This window comes from Oncorhynchus tshawytscha, linkage group LG10, assembly GCF_018296145.1.
Source record: "Oncorhynchus tshawytscha isolate Ot180627B linkage group LG10, Otsh_v2.0, whole genome shotgun sequence".
Taxonomy (NCBI): Eukaryota; Metazoa; Chordata; class Actinopteri; order Salmoniformes; family Salmonidae; genus Oncorhynchus; species Oncorhynchus tshawytscha.
Window position 1 is genome coordinate 16,964,009 of NC_056438.1, and position 14,377 is coordinate 16,978,385.

Consider the following 14,377-nt stretch of genomic DNA (forward strand, 5'->3'; position numbering starts at 1 on the left):
GTGTGTCTGTGTGTGTGTGTCACGGAGACCACCAGACAGGAAGTGACACAAGATGTTATCTGAAACGTAGAAGGGGACATTTGTCAGTAAGCTAGGACCCACTTCCTCCCAAAAACACACAAGTTGCCGGGTTTTTCATGTACCTCAACCACACTGAACAATGAGCATGCAGGAGAACTCATGCAAACCTTCTGCAGGCATACGACACCTACATGAAAATCACACAGACACTGTTCTGATACCATCAGCCTGATCCGTACAGTAAAAGACCCCAAACACACCCACTCCTCATGGTCTAACTCTCAAGCTGAGTGAAGGGGTATTTTCAGAGAACGACTATAGAGTGTGACTTCCTTTTTAACTAACATACCGGGAGTATTCTAGAACAGCAGCGCTCATCAAAGGAAATCTCTTCTTTCTCTTCTCTACTCTTCTCAGTGTGTGTTTGTGGGTCTAGCTAGCTACCAGTCAATCACTTAGAGATAGGTAGGACATACAGCCAGAGGAAACAGACATACAACTCCTAACAGAGATGTCTGGTGGTCCCCTCTCCTCCTTCTCCAAACAGGGAATACTCCTACTCTCTATCCTCCACTATGGTTAGTAATTGTATGGAATCTTTACTTTCTGTTTCTCATGTTTTGTATCAGTAACATTTGCTTGCATGATAAAGTTAGGATTAAACGGTTAACTTCCTTGTTGCTTTTAACTAACTTTAACCCTTATCCTAACCTTAAACTTTACACTAAACATTATTTTAAACCTAACCTTAACCTTTACACTAAACATTATTTTAAACCTAACCTTAGCAAACATATGCTTATCAAATAATAGTTTGTTGATAGTTTGACCATCTGTAGATCATCTACAGTGCATTCAGAATGTATTCAGACTCCTTCCCCTTTTCTACATTGTCTTAAGTTACAGCCTTGTTCTAAAATGGAATAAATAAATACAAATGCTCATCAATCTACACACAATACTTCTAATGACAATGCGAAAACAGGGTTTTAGATGTTTTTTTAAATATATTAAATATTGAAGAAACGGATTCCTTACTTACATAAGTATTCAGACCATTTACCAAAAGACTCGAAATTGAGCTCAGGTGCATCCTGTTTCCATTGATCATCCTTGAGATGTTTTTACAACTTGACAGTCCACCTGTGGTAAATTAAATTGATTGGACATAATTTGGAAAGGCACACACCTGTCTACATAAGGTCCCACAGTTGTTAGAGCAAAAACCAAACCATGAGGTCGAAGGAATTGTCCGTAGAGCTCTGAGACAGGATTGTGTCGAGGCACAGATCTGGGGAATGGTACCAAAAGTCTGCAGCATTGAAGGTCGCCAAGAACACAGTGGCCTCGATCATTCTTAAATGGAGGAAATTGGAACCACCAAAACTCTTCCTAGAGCTGGCCTTGGTCATGGAGGTGACAAAGAACCACATGGTCATTCTGACAGAGCTCCAGAGTTCCTCTGTGGAGATGGTTGTCCTTCTGGAAGTTTCTCCCATCTTTGCATCTCACCAATTAGGCCTTTATGGTAGAGTGGCCAGACAGAAGCCACTCCCCAGTAAAAGGCACATGACAGCCCTCTTGGAGTTTGCCAAAAAAACACCTAAAGGACTCTCAGAGCATGAGAAACATTCTCTGTTCTGATGAAATCAAGATTGAAATTTTTGGCATGAATGCCAACCATCACACTTGGAAGAAACATGGCGCCATCCCTGGTGAGGCATGGTGGTGGCAGCATCATGCTGTGGGAATGTTTTTCAGCGGCAAATACTGGGACGCTAGTCAAGATCGACGGAAAGACGAACAGAGCAAAGTATAAAGAGATCCTTCATGAAAACCTACTCCAGAGTACTCAGGACCTCAGACAGGGGCGAAGGTTCGCCTTCTAACAGGACAATGACCCTAAGCATACAGCCAAGACAATGCAGGAGTGGCTTTGGGACAAGTCTCTGAATGTCCTTGAGTGGTTCAGCCAGAGCTCGGACTTCAACCCGATTGAACATCTCTGGAGAGACCTGATAATAGCTGTGCAGTGACTCTCCCCATCCAACTGGACAGAGCTTGAGAGGATCTGCAGAGAAGACTGGGAGGAAACCACAAGTACAGGTGTGCAAGATTGTAGAGTCAAAACCAAGAAGAATCGAGGCTGTAATCGCTGCCAAAGGTGCTTCAACAAAGTACTGAGTAAAGGGTCTGAATACTTATGTAAATGTGATATTTCAGGGGGGGTTTTATATATACATTTGCACACATTTATTAAAACCTGTTTATGTTTTGTTATTATGGGGTATTGTGTGGATTTGATGAGGGGGAAAACATGTTTTTATACATTTTAGAATAACGCTGTAACGTAACAAGTGTGGAAAAAGTAAAGTGGTCTGAATACTTTTCTGAATGCTCTGCATATGGGACTATCCAAATAAAGTGTGTCCAAATGACTCTTAAATTACACTGCAGGACCAGAACAACTGTTGTTATGTCCTACATACTAAAGTTTGCTTCCTTGTAACTGTTTTCTTTCATTCTTACTTAATGAAAGAAAACGTTGTTTAAAGGTTAATAATATATGATTGATTGTAGACTGCCATGTATTTATATGTTGTTACATGTTGTTTATATGTATGTATATGTTGTTTATATGTATGTATATGTTGTTTATATGTTGTTACATGTTGTTTATATGTATGTATATGTTGTTTATATGTATGTATATGTTGTTTATATGTTGTTACATGTTGTTTATATGTATGTATATGTTGTTTATATGTTGTTACATGTTGTTTATATGTATGTATATGTTGTTTATATGTTGTGACATGTTGTTTATATGTATGTATATGCTGCCCATGCAGTGTATGATGCATTTCTGGTGCATAATTACACTGTAAACACATTGTGTAATAATATTAATAGTTCAAATAATAATAACAATTATAATAATAACAATAATACATGGCATTTATATAGCGCTTTTCAAGGATCCAAGGTCTCTTACATGTGATGGTTGCATATCCACATAAACTCAGCAAAAAATAAACATCCTCTCACTGTCAACTGCGTTTATTTTCAGCAAACTTAACAAGTGTAAATATTTGTATGAACATAATAACAAGATTCAACAACTGAGACATAAACTGAACAAGTTTACACAGCCATGTGACTAACAGAAATTGAATAATGTGTCCCTGAACAAAGGGGGGGTCAAAATCAATAGTAACAGTCAGCATCTGGTGTGGCCACCAGATGCATTAAGTACTGCAGTGCATCTCCTCCTCATGGACTGCATCAGATTTGCCAGTTCTTGCTGTGAGATGTTACCCCACTCTTCCACAATGGCACCTGCAAGTTCCCGGACATTTCTGAGGGGAAATGGCCCTAGCCCTCACCCTCCGATCCAACAGGTCCCAGACGTGCTCAATGGGATTGGCTCTTCGCTGGCCATGGCAGAACACTGAAATTCCTGTCTTGCAGGAAATCACGCACAGAATGAGCAGTATGGCTGGTGGCATTGTCATGCTGGAGGGTCATGTCAGGATGAGCCTGCAGGAAGGGTACCACATGAGGGAGGAGGATGTCTTCCTTGTAACGCAGAGCGTTGAGAATGCCTGCAATGACAACAAGCTCAGTCTGATGATGCTGTGTCACACTGCCCCAGACCATGACGGACCCTCCACCTCCAAATTGATCCCGCTCCAGAGTACAGACCTCGGTGTAGAGCTCCTTCCTTCAACGATATAAGCAAATCCGCACATTCACGCAGATGAGCAGGGACCCTGGGCATCTTTCTTTTGGTGTTTTTCAGAGTGAATTGAAAGGCCTCTTTAGTGCCCTATGTTTTCATAACTGTGACCTTAATTGCCTACCGTCTGTAAGTGTCTTAACAACCGTTCCACAGAGGCGGTCTTCTGGTCAGACTCCGGAGACGGGCACACCATGCACCACTCCCTAGCATTCTTCTTGCCAATGTCCAGTCTCTTGACAACAAGGTTGATGAAATCCCACGGAAACATGGCTCACTGGAGAGACGCTATCCGAGGCGGTGCAGCCAACGGGTTTCTCCACGCATCGCGCCGACAGAAACAAACATCTTTCTGGTAAGAAGAGGGGCGGGGGCGTATGCCTTATGGCAAACGTGACATGGTGTGATGAAAGAAACATACAGGAACTCAAATCCTTCTGTTCACCTGATTTAGAATTCCTCACAATCAAATGTAGACCGCATTATCTACCAAGAGAATTCTCTCCGATTATAATCACAGCCGTATATATCCCCCCCAAGCAGACGCATCGATGGCTCTAAACAAACTTTATTTAACTCTCTGCAAACTGGAAACGATTTATCCGGAGGCTGCATTCATTGTAGCTGGGGATTTTAACAAGGCTAATCTGAAAACAAGACTCCCTAAATTTTATCAGCATATCGATTGCGTAACCAGGGGTGGAAAGACCTTGGATCATTGTTACTCTAACTTCCGCGACGCATATAAGGCCCTGCCCCGCCCCCCTTTCGGAAAAGCTGACCACGACTCCATTTTGTTGATCCCTGCCTACAGACAGAAACTAAAACAAGAGGCTCCCACGCTGAGGTCTGTTCAACGCTGGTCCGACCAATCTGATTCCACACTCCAAGACTGCTTCCATCACGTGGACTGGGAGATGTTTCGTATTGCGTCAGACAACAACATTGACGAATACGCTGATTCGGTGTGCGAGTTCATTAGAACGTGCGTTGAAGATGTCGTTCCCATAGCAACGATTAAAACATTCCCTAACCAGAAACCGTGGATTGATGGCAGCATTCGCGTGAAACTGAAAGCGCGAACCACTGCTTTTAATCAGGGCAAGGTGTCTGGTAGCATGACCGAATACAAACAGTGCAGCTATTCCCTCCGCAAGGCTATCAAACAAGCTAAGCGTCAGTACAGAGACAAAGTAGAATCTCAATTCAACGGCTCAGACACAAGAGGCATGTGGCAGGGTCTACAGTCAATCACGGACTACAGGAAGAAATCCAGCCCAGTCACGGACCAGGATGTCTTGCTCCCAGGCAGACTAAATAACTTTTTTGCCTGCTTTGAGGACAATACAGTGCCACTGACACGGCCTGCAATGAAAACATGCGGTCTCTCCTTCACTGCAGCCGAGGTGAGTAAGACATTTAAACGTGTTAACCCTCGCAAGGCTGCAGGCCCAGACGGCATCCCCAGCCGCGCCCTCAGAGCATGCGCAGACCAGCTGGCCGGTGTGTTTACGGACATATTCAATCAATCCCTATACCAGTCTGCTGTTCCCACATGCTTCAAGAGGGCCACCATTGTTCCTGTTCCCAAGAAAGCTAAGGTAACTGAGCTAAACGACTACCGCCCGTAGCACTCACATCCGTCATCATGAAGTGCTTTGAGAGACTAGTCAAGGACCATATCACCTCCACCCTACCTGACACCCTATACCCACTCCAATTTGCTTACCGCCCAAATAGGTCCACAGACGATGCAATCTCAACCACACTGCACACTGCCCTAACCCATCTGGACAAGAGGAATACCTATGTGAGAATGCTGTTCATCGACTACAGCTCGGCATTCAACACCATAGTACCCTCCAAGCTCGTCATCAAGCTCGAGACCCTGGATCTGGACCCCGCCCTGTGCAACTGGGTACTGGACTTCCTGACGGGCCGCCCCCAGGTGGTGAGGGTAGGCAACAACATCTCCTCCCCGCTGATCCTTAACACTGGGGCCCCACAAGGGTGCGTTCTGAGCCCTCTCCTGTACTCCCTGTTCACCCACGACTGCGTGGCCACGCACGCCTCCAACTCAATCATCAAGTTTGCGGACGACACAACAGTGGTAGGCTTGATTACCAACAACGACGAGACGGCCTACAGGGAGGAGGTGAGGGCCCTCTGAGTGTGGTGTCAGGAAAATAACCTCACACTCAACGTCAACAAAACTAAGGAGATGATTGTAGACTTCAGGAAACAGCAGAGGGAACACCCCCCTATCCACATCGATGGAACAGTAGTGGAGAGGGTAGCAAGTTTTAAGTTCCTCGGCATACACATCACAGACAAACTGAATTGGTCCACTCACACAGACAGCATCGTGAAGAAGGCGCAGCAGCGCCTCTTCAACCTCAGGAGGCTGAAGAAATTCGGCTTGTCACCAAAAGCACTCACAAACTTCTACAGATGCACAATCGAGAGCATCCTGGCGGGCTGTATCACCGCCTGGTACGGCAACTGCACCGCCCTCAACCGTAAGGCTCTCCAGAGGGTAGTGAGGTCTGCACAACGCATCACCGGGGGCAAACTACCTGCCCTCCAGGACACCTACACCACCCGATGTTACAGGAAGGCCATAAAGATCAGCAAGGACATCAACCACCCGAGGCCATCAGACTGTTAAACAGCCACCACTAACATTGAGTGGCTGCTGCCAACACACTGACAATGACACTGACTCAACTCCAGCCACTTTAATAATGGGAATTGATGGGAAATTATGTAAATATATCACTAGCCACTTTAAACAATGCTACCTCATATAATGTTACTTACCCTACATTATTCATCTCATATGCATACGTATATACTGTACTCTATATCATCGACTGCATCCTTATGTAATACATGTATCACTAGCCACTTTAACTATGCCACTTTGTTTACATACTCATCTCATATGTATATACTGTACTCGATACCATCTACTGTATCTTGCCTATGCTGCTTTGTACCATCACTCATTCATATATCCTTATGTACATATTCTTTATCCCCTTACACTGTGTATAAGACAGTAGTTTGGGAATTGTTAGTTAGATTACTTGTTGGTCATTACTGCATTGTCGGAACTAGAAGCACAAGCATTTCACTACACTTGCATTAACATCTGCTAACCATGTGTATGTGACAAATAAAATTTGATTTGATTTGATTTGATTTGGTCATTAATTGTTTATGGTTCATTGAACAAGCATGGGAAACAGTGTTTAAAGATCTGTAAAGTTATTTGGATGTTTACTAATTATCTTTGAAAGACGGTCCTGAAAAATGGAAGTTTATTTTTATGCTGAGTTCAGTTTGTACGTGAGCAAAGGAGCATATATTGATAAAGATCCACCCCCACTTCTCTTTTCCTGTAATCTCATCGTGTTCTGCTGAATGTGGGGGAGGAGTGGACTTGAATAAAGTAAAGTGTGAAACCCGTTAAATAATGAAATCCATTATTATCTATTTGGTGGTGGGGTAAGACTTTACATTGCAGTCTATTATTGTGTTATTATTTGTGTAGGCACACTGTAGGTACACTGTGTACAGTGTAACATGAGTAATTACAATACTTTCTACACTCTACTTTCATTAACAATAATTACACAGTAATAAGAACCCTGTAGTGTAAAGTGTAACCATTGTCAGAATGTCATGTTGTGTATTTGTGTGTTTCAGGTGTGGGTATTTCTCTGTTCAACAAAGCAGTGGGGGACTCAGTGGAGCTGCCCTCAGGCTTAGAAAGGGAAGGTATCAAGTCAATGGAGTGGAAGTATAAAAAAATGGTCATTGTAGAATTTGATGGGAACATTTCCTCACCAAAATCACAGTTTAAGGGGAGACTAGAGATGAACGACAGTAACTTCAGTTTAATAATAAGAGAACTAACACTGCAAGACTCAGGGGAATTTCTAGTTTCTGCCGCATCAAACAAAGGAGGACAGATTCCAACCAAGACCATCCATCTTCAAGTCCATGGTAGAATGCTTTGTGCTTTTTCAAGGTTTTATCTTGTATTGCCTTTCTCCTGAAGGTATGGTCAATTTAGAATGATTATCTCTCTCTCTCTCTCTTTGTTTCTCTCTCTGTTTCTATCTCTCTCTCAGAGCCTATATCCAAGGTGGAGATCCAGAAGGAGATCAAGCTATTGGCCAACCAGTCCTGTTCAGTGTGGCTGCTGTGCAACGTGTCAGTCGGCTCCAACCTCTCCTACACCTGGGAGAGAGGGAATGAAACATACAGGGACGACCAGCAGATACACTTCTCTCTGTCACCAGCAGACGGAGACATCAGTGTAACCTGCAACGCCTCCAACCTAGTCAGTGAGAAATCTGCCTCGGTAACAGTAAAGTGTAGTAATGACACAACCACCCCAGGTAACTAAATATCATAATAATGACATTGGGTAGATGTAATATACAGTATTATGTAGAACTTGTGATGACATTGAGTAGATATAATATTCAGTATTGTGTAGAACTCGTGATGACATTGGGTAGATACAATATACAGTATTATGTGGTACATGTGATGTCATTGGATAGACATAATATACAGTATTATGTAATACATGTGAGGACATTGGGGAGATACAATATACAGTATTATGTGGTACATGCGATAACATTGGATAGACATAATATACAGTATTATGTAATACATGTGAGGACATTGGGTAGATATAATATACAGTATTATGTAATACATGTGAGGACATTGTGTAGATGTAATATACAGTATTATGTAATACATGTGAGGACATTGTGTAGATGTAATATACAGCATTATGTAATACATGTGAGGACATTGGGTAGATGTAATATACAGTATTATGTAATACATGTGATGACATTGGGTAGATGTAATATACAGTATTATGTAATACATGTGAGGACATTGGGTAGATGTAATATGAAACTCTGTGGGCTTTAGCATATTGCATAGTCTAATCCAGTAGTTCCCAGCTCCAGTCCTCCAGTACCCCCAACAGTACACATTTTTATTGAAGCTCCGGTGACAAGCACACATGATTCTACTTGTCATTAATCATCAGGGCCTCAATGAGTTAATTAAGGAATCGTTTTTCTGGTGCTACAACATAAAATGTGTGATGTTGGGTGTACTAGAGGACTGGAGTTAGGAACCACTGGTCAGTGTTAATCCTGGTCCTGGGGACCCAAATTGGTGCACATTTAGGTTAATGCCATAACACTACACACATGATTCCACTAAGGTATGATGATGAGTTGATTAGTGGAATCATGTCTAGGGCAAGAAATGAAACGTGGACCCCTTTGGGTCTCCATGAGCAGGTTTCAGAAACACCAGTCTAATCACATCTGTGTTATAGAGTATGATACATGGATGAAGTGGTATAGGATCTACATCGTGGTACCAGTAGGCGTCGCTGTATTGCTGATCCTCACTGTAGCTGTGGCAGTGTATTACTGCAGGGGGTGCTGTAACACGGGTATGTACAGCATAGGGGTCTCATCCTTACTTAAAGGGACATTTAAGGCTCTGGAAGTATTCTTAGTATCCCTTAATCCAAAATGTTGGCCTTAGGAATAGGATATCAGAAAAAGAGTGTGGAACCTCATAAGTGTGTAATTTATTCATTCTTGGGTATGTTTGTAGATATCCGGTTTGGTATCTATCTGATTGTTTGATATATTGTTCTTGTCATACACAGCTGATCTAACTGACGACACAAGAATGAAAGATGTGAGTATGCATTGCCATTATTATGTATCTGAATGTGTCTAAGCCCATGTGGGTCGTTCCACCCACGGTTGCAAAGGGAGGGAATATTGCTGGAAACTTTCGAAGTTTACCAGTAAACTACCAGAATTTTGGTAACTTTCAAGCTTTTTATGTAATTTATGTAACTAGTGCCCCTTTTGGGTATTTTAGATTTTCACAGGTGTCTACAATTTTCTCTGGCCCCCTGTGTGGCCTTATTACATGTAAAATATAATAAATAATTCAATAAGATGATTTTAAAATACAAAAATCGAATCACAAAGCTGTAAAAATGTATCTGAAATATAACATTGATGTTAAATATGAGGGTTTCAGCATGAAATATCCTTTATAAGTGAGGAGTGAATATTTAATTAATAACAGAACGACGTAAATGCAGACACAGGAAGAAACTGAGGAAGTGACAGACATAGGGGAGGCAATCAATAAGTAATAAAGTCCAGTGGAGTCCCATGAAACACTGACGCGAGTAACGATGGTGACAGGTGTGCGTAATGATGGGCCGCCTGGCACCCTCGAGCACCAGAGAGGGGGAGCTGGAGCAGGCGTGACATTATATTTGTTTTACACACTTAAAATAAAAATGGTGTCATACTGTTGTCTGTTGTGAAAAATGTTAATAGAAGAGTTACAGAGTTAATTGCTATTTTTTTAAATTAATTACTATATTTTATCTTGAACCATATGGTCTATTCACTAGAAACTCACAGACAATATGGACACAGCAGAGGTGTAAAGTACTTAAAAGTACTACTTAAGTAGTTTTTTGGGGTATCTGCACTTTACTTAACTATTTATATTTTTGCCAACTTTTTATTTTACTCTGCTATATTCCTAAAGAAAATAATGTACTTTTTACTCCATACATTTTCCCTGGCGCCCAAAAGTACTCGTTAAATTTTGAATACTTAGCAGGACAGGAAAATGGTCCTATTCATGCACTTATCAAGGGAACATCCCTGGTCATCCTTACTGCCTCTGATTTGGGGGACTCACCAAACACAAATACTTTGCTTGTAAATTATGTCTGAGTGTTGGAGTGTGCCCAAGAATATCAGTAAATTTAAAAAACAAGAAAATTGTGCCATCTGGTTAGCTTAAAATATATTCATACTTTGACTTTTGATATTTTAGCAATTAGGAATTTGATATTTGAGCAATTACCTTTCATACTTAAGTATATTTTAAATACTTTTAATCGTAGTATTTTACTGGGTGACTTTCACTTTTACTTTAGTCATTTTCTACTAAGGTACCTTTACTTTTACTCAAGTATGACAATTGGGAACTTTTTCCACCACTGGGACACAGATATATATATATATATATATATATATATATATATATATATATATATATATATATATATATATATATATATATATATATAAAGAATACTATATGTAATATACCTTTTTAAAGTTATTCAAATATAAATGACCAAATTTACTATAGATTGCCATATATTTTCTGTTGACTACCAAAATTACTGAAGAATCATAAAACTTTGGTAAATTACCAGTAGTTTTGTAACCCTAGTTCTACCAATTCAGTGCCTTTTGAGAAAGCGTATCTTGGTCAAAAGAAAGTTGTAGATTTCACAACATTTTTACATTCTGTCATAAAAAGCAGGTTCAACTCCCTGAAAACACGTTTTCCAATCCCAATCTATTTTTTAAAAATAAATACCATAGTAAGTGCATATTAAGTGTGTTTCCTCCAACACATTTTTGCGGCTGGCTTCCGGGTTAAGCGAGCAGTGTGTCAAGAAGCAGTGAAGCTTGGCAGGGTCGTGTTTGGAGGACGCATGGCTCTCGACCTTCGTTTCTCTAGAGTCCGTATTGGGTTTGCAGCATTGAAACAAGACGGTAGCTAACAATTGGATATCACGAAAAAGGGGGTAAAAGTTTTTAAAAAATAAAACATCTTCCTAGAAGGCACAGGGTACACGAAGGGACATGTCAAAATGTTGCATTTTGCCACTTTAGCAAATTTGTATTCATATAAAAATTCAGATTTATGGAATTCTCCACATAGTCTAAAGGGTACTTCATGTAATATCACAGCCTTTTAAAATTACAATTTACAATTTCTACATAAAATATTATTGGGATGTTCCTCTGGATTATACTGTTGAAGTCTGAAGTTTACAGACACTTAGGTCGGAGTCATTAAAACTGGTTTTTCAACCACTCCACACATTTCTTGTTAACAAATTATAGTTTTGGCAAGACGGTTAGGACATCTACTTTGTGCTTGACACAAGTAATTCTTCCAACAATTGTTTACAAACAGATTATTTCACTTATAATTCACTGTATCACAATTCCAGTGGGTCAGAAGTTTACATACACTAAGTTGACTGTGCCTTTAAACAGCCTCGAAAATGACAGAAAATGATGTCATGACTTTAGAAGCTTCTGATAGGCTAAATTACATCATTTGAGTCAATTAGAGGTGTACCTGTGGATGTATTTCAAGGCCTACCTTCAAACTCACTGCCTCTTTGCATGACATCATGGGAAAATCTAAAGAAATCAGCCAAGACCTCAGAAAAACAATTGTAGACCTCCACAAGTCTGGTTTATCCTTGGGAGCAATTTCCAAATGCTTGAAAGTACCACCTTCATCTGTACAAACAATAGTGTGCAAGTATAAACAACATGGGACCACCCAGTCATCATATCGCTCAGGAAGGAGACGCAATCTGTCTCCTAGAGTTGAACGTACTTTGGTGCGAAAAGTGCAAATCAATCTCAGAACAACAGCAAAGGACCTTGTGAAGATGCTGGAGGAAACAGGTACAAAAGTATCTATATCCACAGTAAAAGGAGTCCTATATCGACATAACCTGAAAGGCCGCTCAGCAAGGAAGAAGCCACTGCTCCAAAACCACCATAAAAAGCCAGACTACGGTTTGCAACTGCACATGGGGACAAAGATTGCACTTTTTGGAGATTTGTCCTCTGGACTGATAAAACAAAAATAGAACTGTTTGATCATTGTTATGTTTGGAGGAAAAAGAGGGAGGCTTGCAAGCCGAAGAATACCATCCCAACCGTGAAGCACGGGGGTGGCAGCATCATGTTGAGGGGGTGCTTTGCTGCAGGAGGGACTGGTGCACTTCACAAAATGGATGGCATCATGAAGGAGGAAAATAATTTGGATATATTGAAGCAACATCTCAAGCCATCAGTCAGGAAGTTAAAGCTTGGTAGCAAATGGGTCTTCCAAATGAACAATGACCCCAAGCATACTTCCAAAATTGTGGCAAAATGGCTTAAGGACAACAAAGTCAAGGTATTGGAGTGGCCATCACAAAGCCCTGACCTCAAACCCATAGAACATTAGTGGAGAGAACTGAAAAAGCATGTGCGAGCAAGGAGTCCTACAAACCAGACTCAGTTACACCAGCTCTGTCAGGAGGAATTTAAAGGCAATTCTACCAAATACTAATTGAGTGCGTATACATTTCTGACCCACAGGGAATGTGATGAAAGAAATAAAGCTGAAATAAATAATTCTCTCTACTATTATTCTGACATTTCACATTCTAAAAATAAAGTGGTGACCCTAACTGACCTAAGACAGGTAATTTGTACTAGGATTAAATGTCAGGAATTGTGAAAATTTAGTTTAAATGTATTTGGCTAAGGTGTATGCAAACTTCTGACTTCAACTGTATGTATCAACTGGTAAATCTGGAGACTGTCTCTGATGTGCAGGCACTCTTTTGTGGAACGACCCATGTTTGTGTACTGTATTACACTATACTGTGTACTGTAATTGTTGATTGCTGTGTATTTTTTTGCAGTATTTTTGTGTTTTTGTGCGATGTTCATCCATTTTGTTTATTGGTTTAAGTACCTTTTTCTGTTTTTATTCCAGACAAGAACAAACAGTCAGGTAATGTCCATCTATGAGACCGTAGAAGATCTGGCTGTCCCAATTCTGAACATGGTGAGAGCGAGACATGAATGGTCATACCTGATATCTTTGAACATAAATCAAATAAAACAGTCTCTGTGTGAAAGGGAGACTATGTAGTCTACTTGAAAATTGTCTACATTTCATAATGCTGAAACAGTTTGTTCTTGGTTGCTTTGAACATTTAGCCGCAGACTCTATATGACAAGATCACATTTGGACGCCAGCCAGAAGACCCCTCTTCTTCCTACCAGGAAGTACTGTAAGCTGAACAGGATGTGGTCATAAGCTGGGCTTCTATAGATATAGAACCCTCTGCATCCTCTGCATCTTCTGCATCCTACATGTGTACTTTCTGTAATAGATGTTACCGTTTCATTTCATCACAACCTGCACATTTCTGTTTTTATTTTCTTACTTGTTCAGAACTGCAACCTTCATCTGTTCATGGTCATTGTGTGGTACAACTTGTTATTTTCAAGATAGTCAGTGTTACATAACTTTTTGTTAGGTTCTATTGCATTCTATTGTTACATTAACTGTTTATATTTGTGTAATAACTACTAATGGCAATTCAAAACTACATTCTTAAAGATTGCCGGTGTTTCTGTTGGAAACAAGTTATTTATGTTTGTATGTATTGTAGTTTGGATGTGTCTATTGTACAGTAAAAGGTTTTACATTCCACAGACATGCTTTGTAGAAATCACATAGGCCACATTCACATCAATTCATCATACACTCACAAACTATTGTTGTTGTGTGAAATCAGACAATGAATAGACCTTAATAATACAATAATACCATCTTTACATATTGAGAAAAGGGAGAGAACATCCTAATAAATACAACGATTTGTAGAAATCATAACGCATAGATCATATACTGATTCAC

General features: G+C 40.4%; 1 protein-coding gene across 2 annotated transcripts; it reads left to right on the top strand.

The window, feature by feature from the left end:
* Positions 1 to 272: 272 nt before the first annotated feature.
* Positions 273 to 14,168, top strand: LOC112259852 (SLAM family member 5). 2 transcript variants are annotated; one of them, XM_024434514.2, is made up of 7 exons: positions 273 to 599; positions 7,472 to 7,771; positions 7,900 to 8,169; positions 9,144 to 9,263; positions 9,486 to 9,517; positions 13,445 to 13,516; positions 13,672 to 14,168. In XM_024434514.2, the coding sequence occupies exons 1-7, from the start codon at positions 533 to 535 to the stop codon at positions 13,747 to 13,749; spliced, it is 939 nt and encodes a 312-aa protein (XP_024290282.1). In that variant the 5' UTR covers positions 273 to 532; the 3' UTR covers positions 13,750 to 14,168. The 2 variants fall into 2 exon arrangements, with proteins under 2 accessions (XP_024290282.1, XP_024290284.1); XM_024434516.2 differs by lacking the exon at positions 273 to 599 and adding an exon at positions 7,156 to 7,270.
* The last annotated feature ends 209 nt before the right edge of the window (positions 14,169 to 14,377 follow it).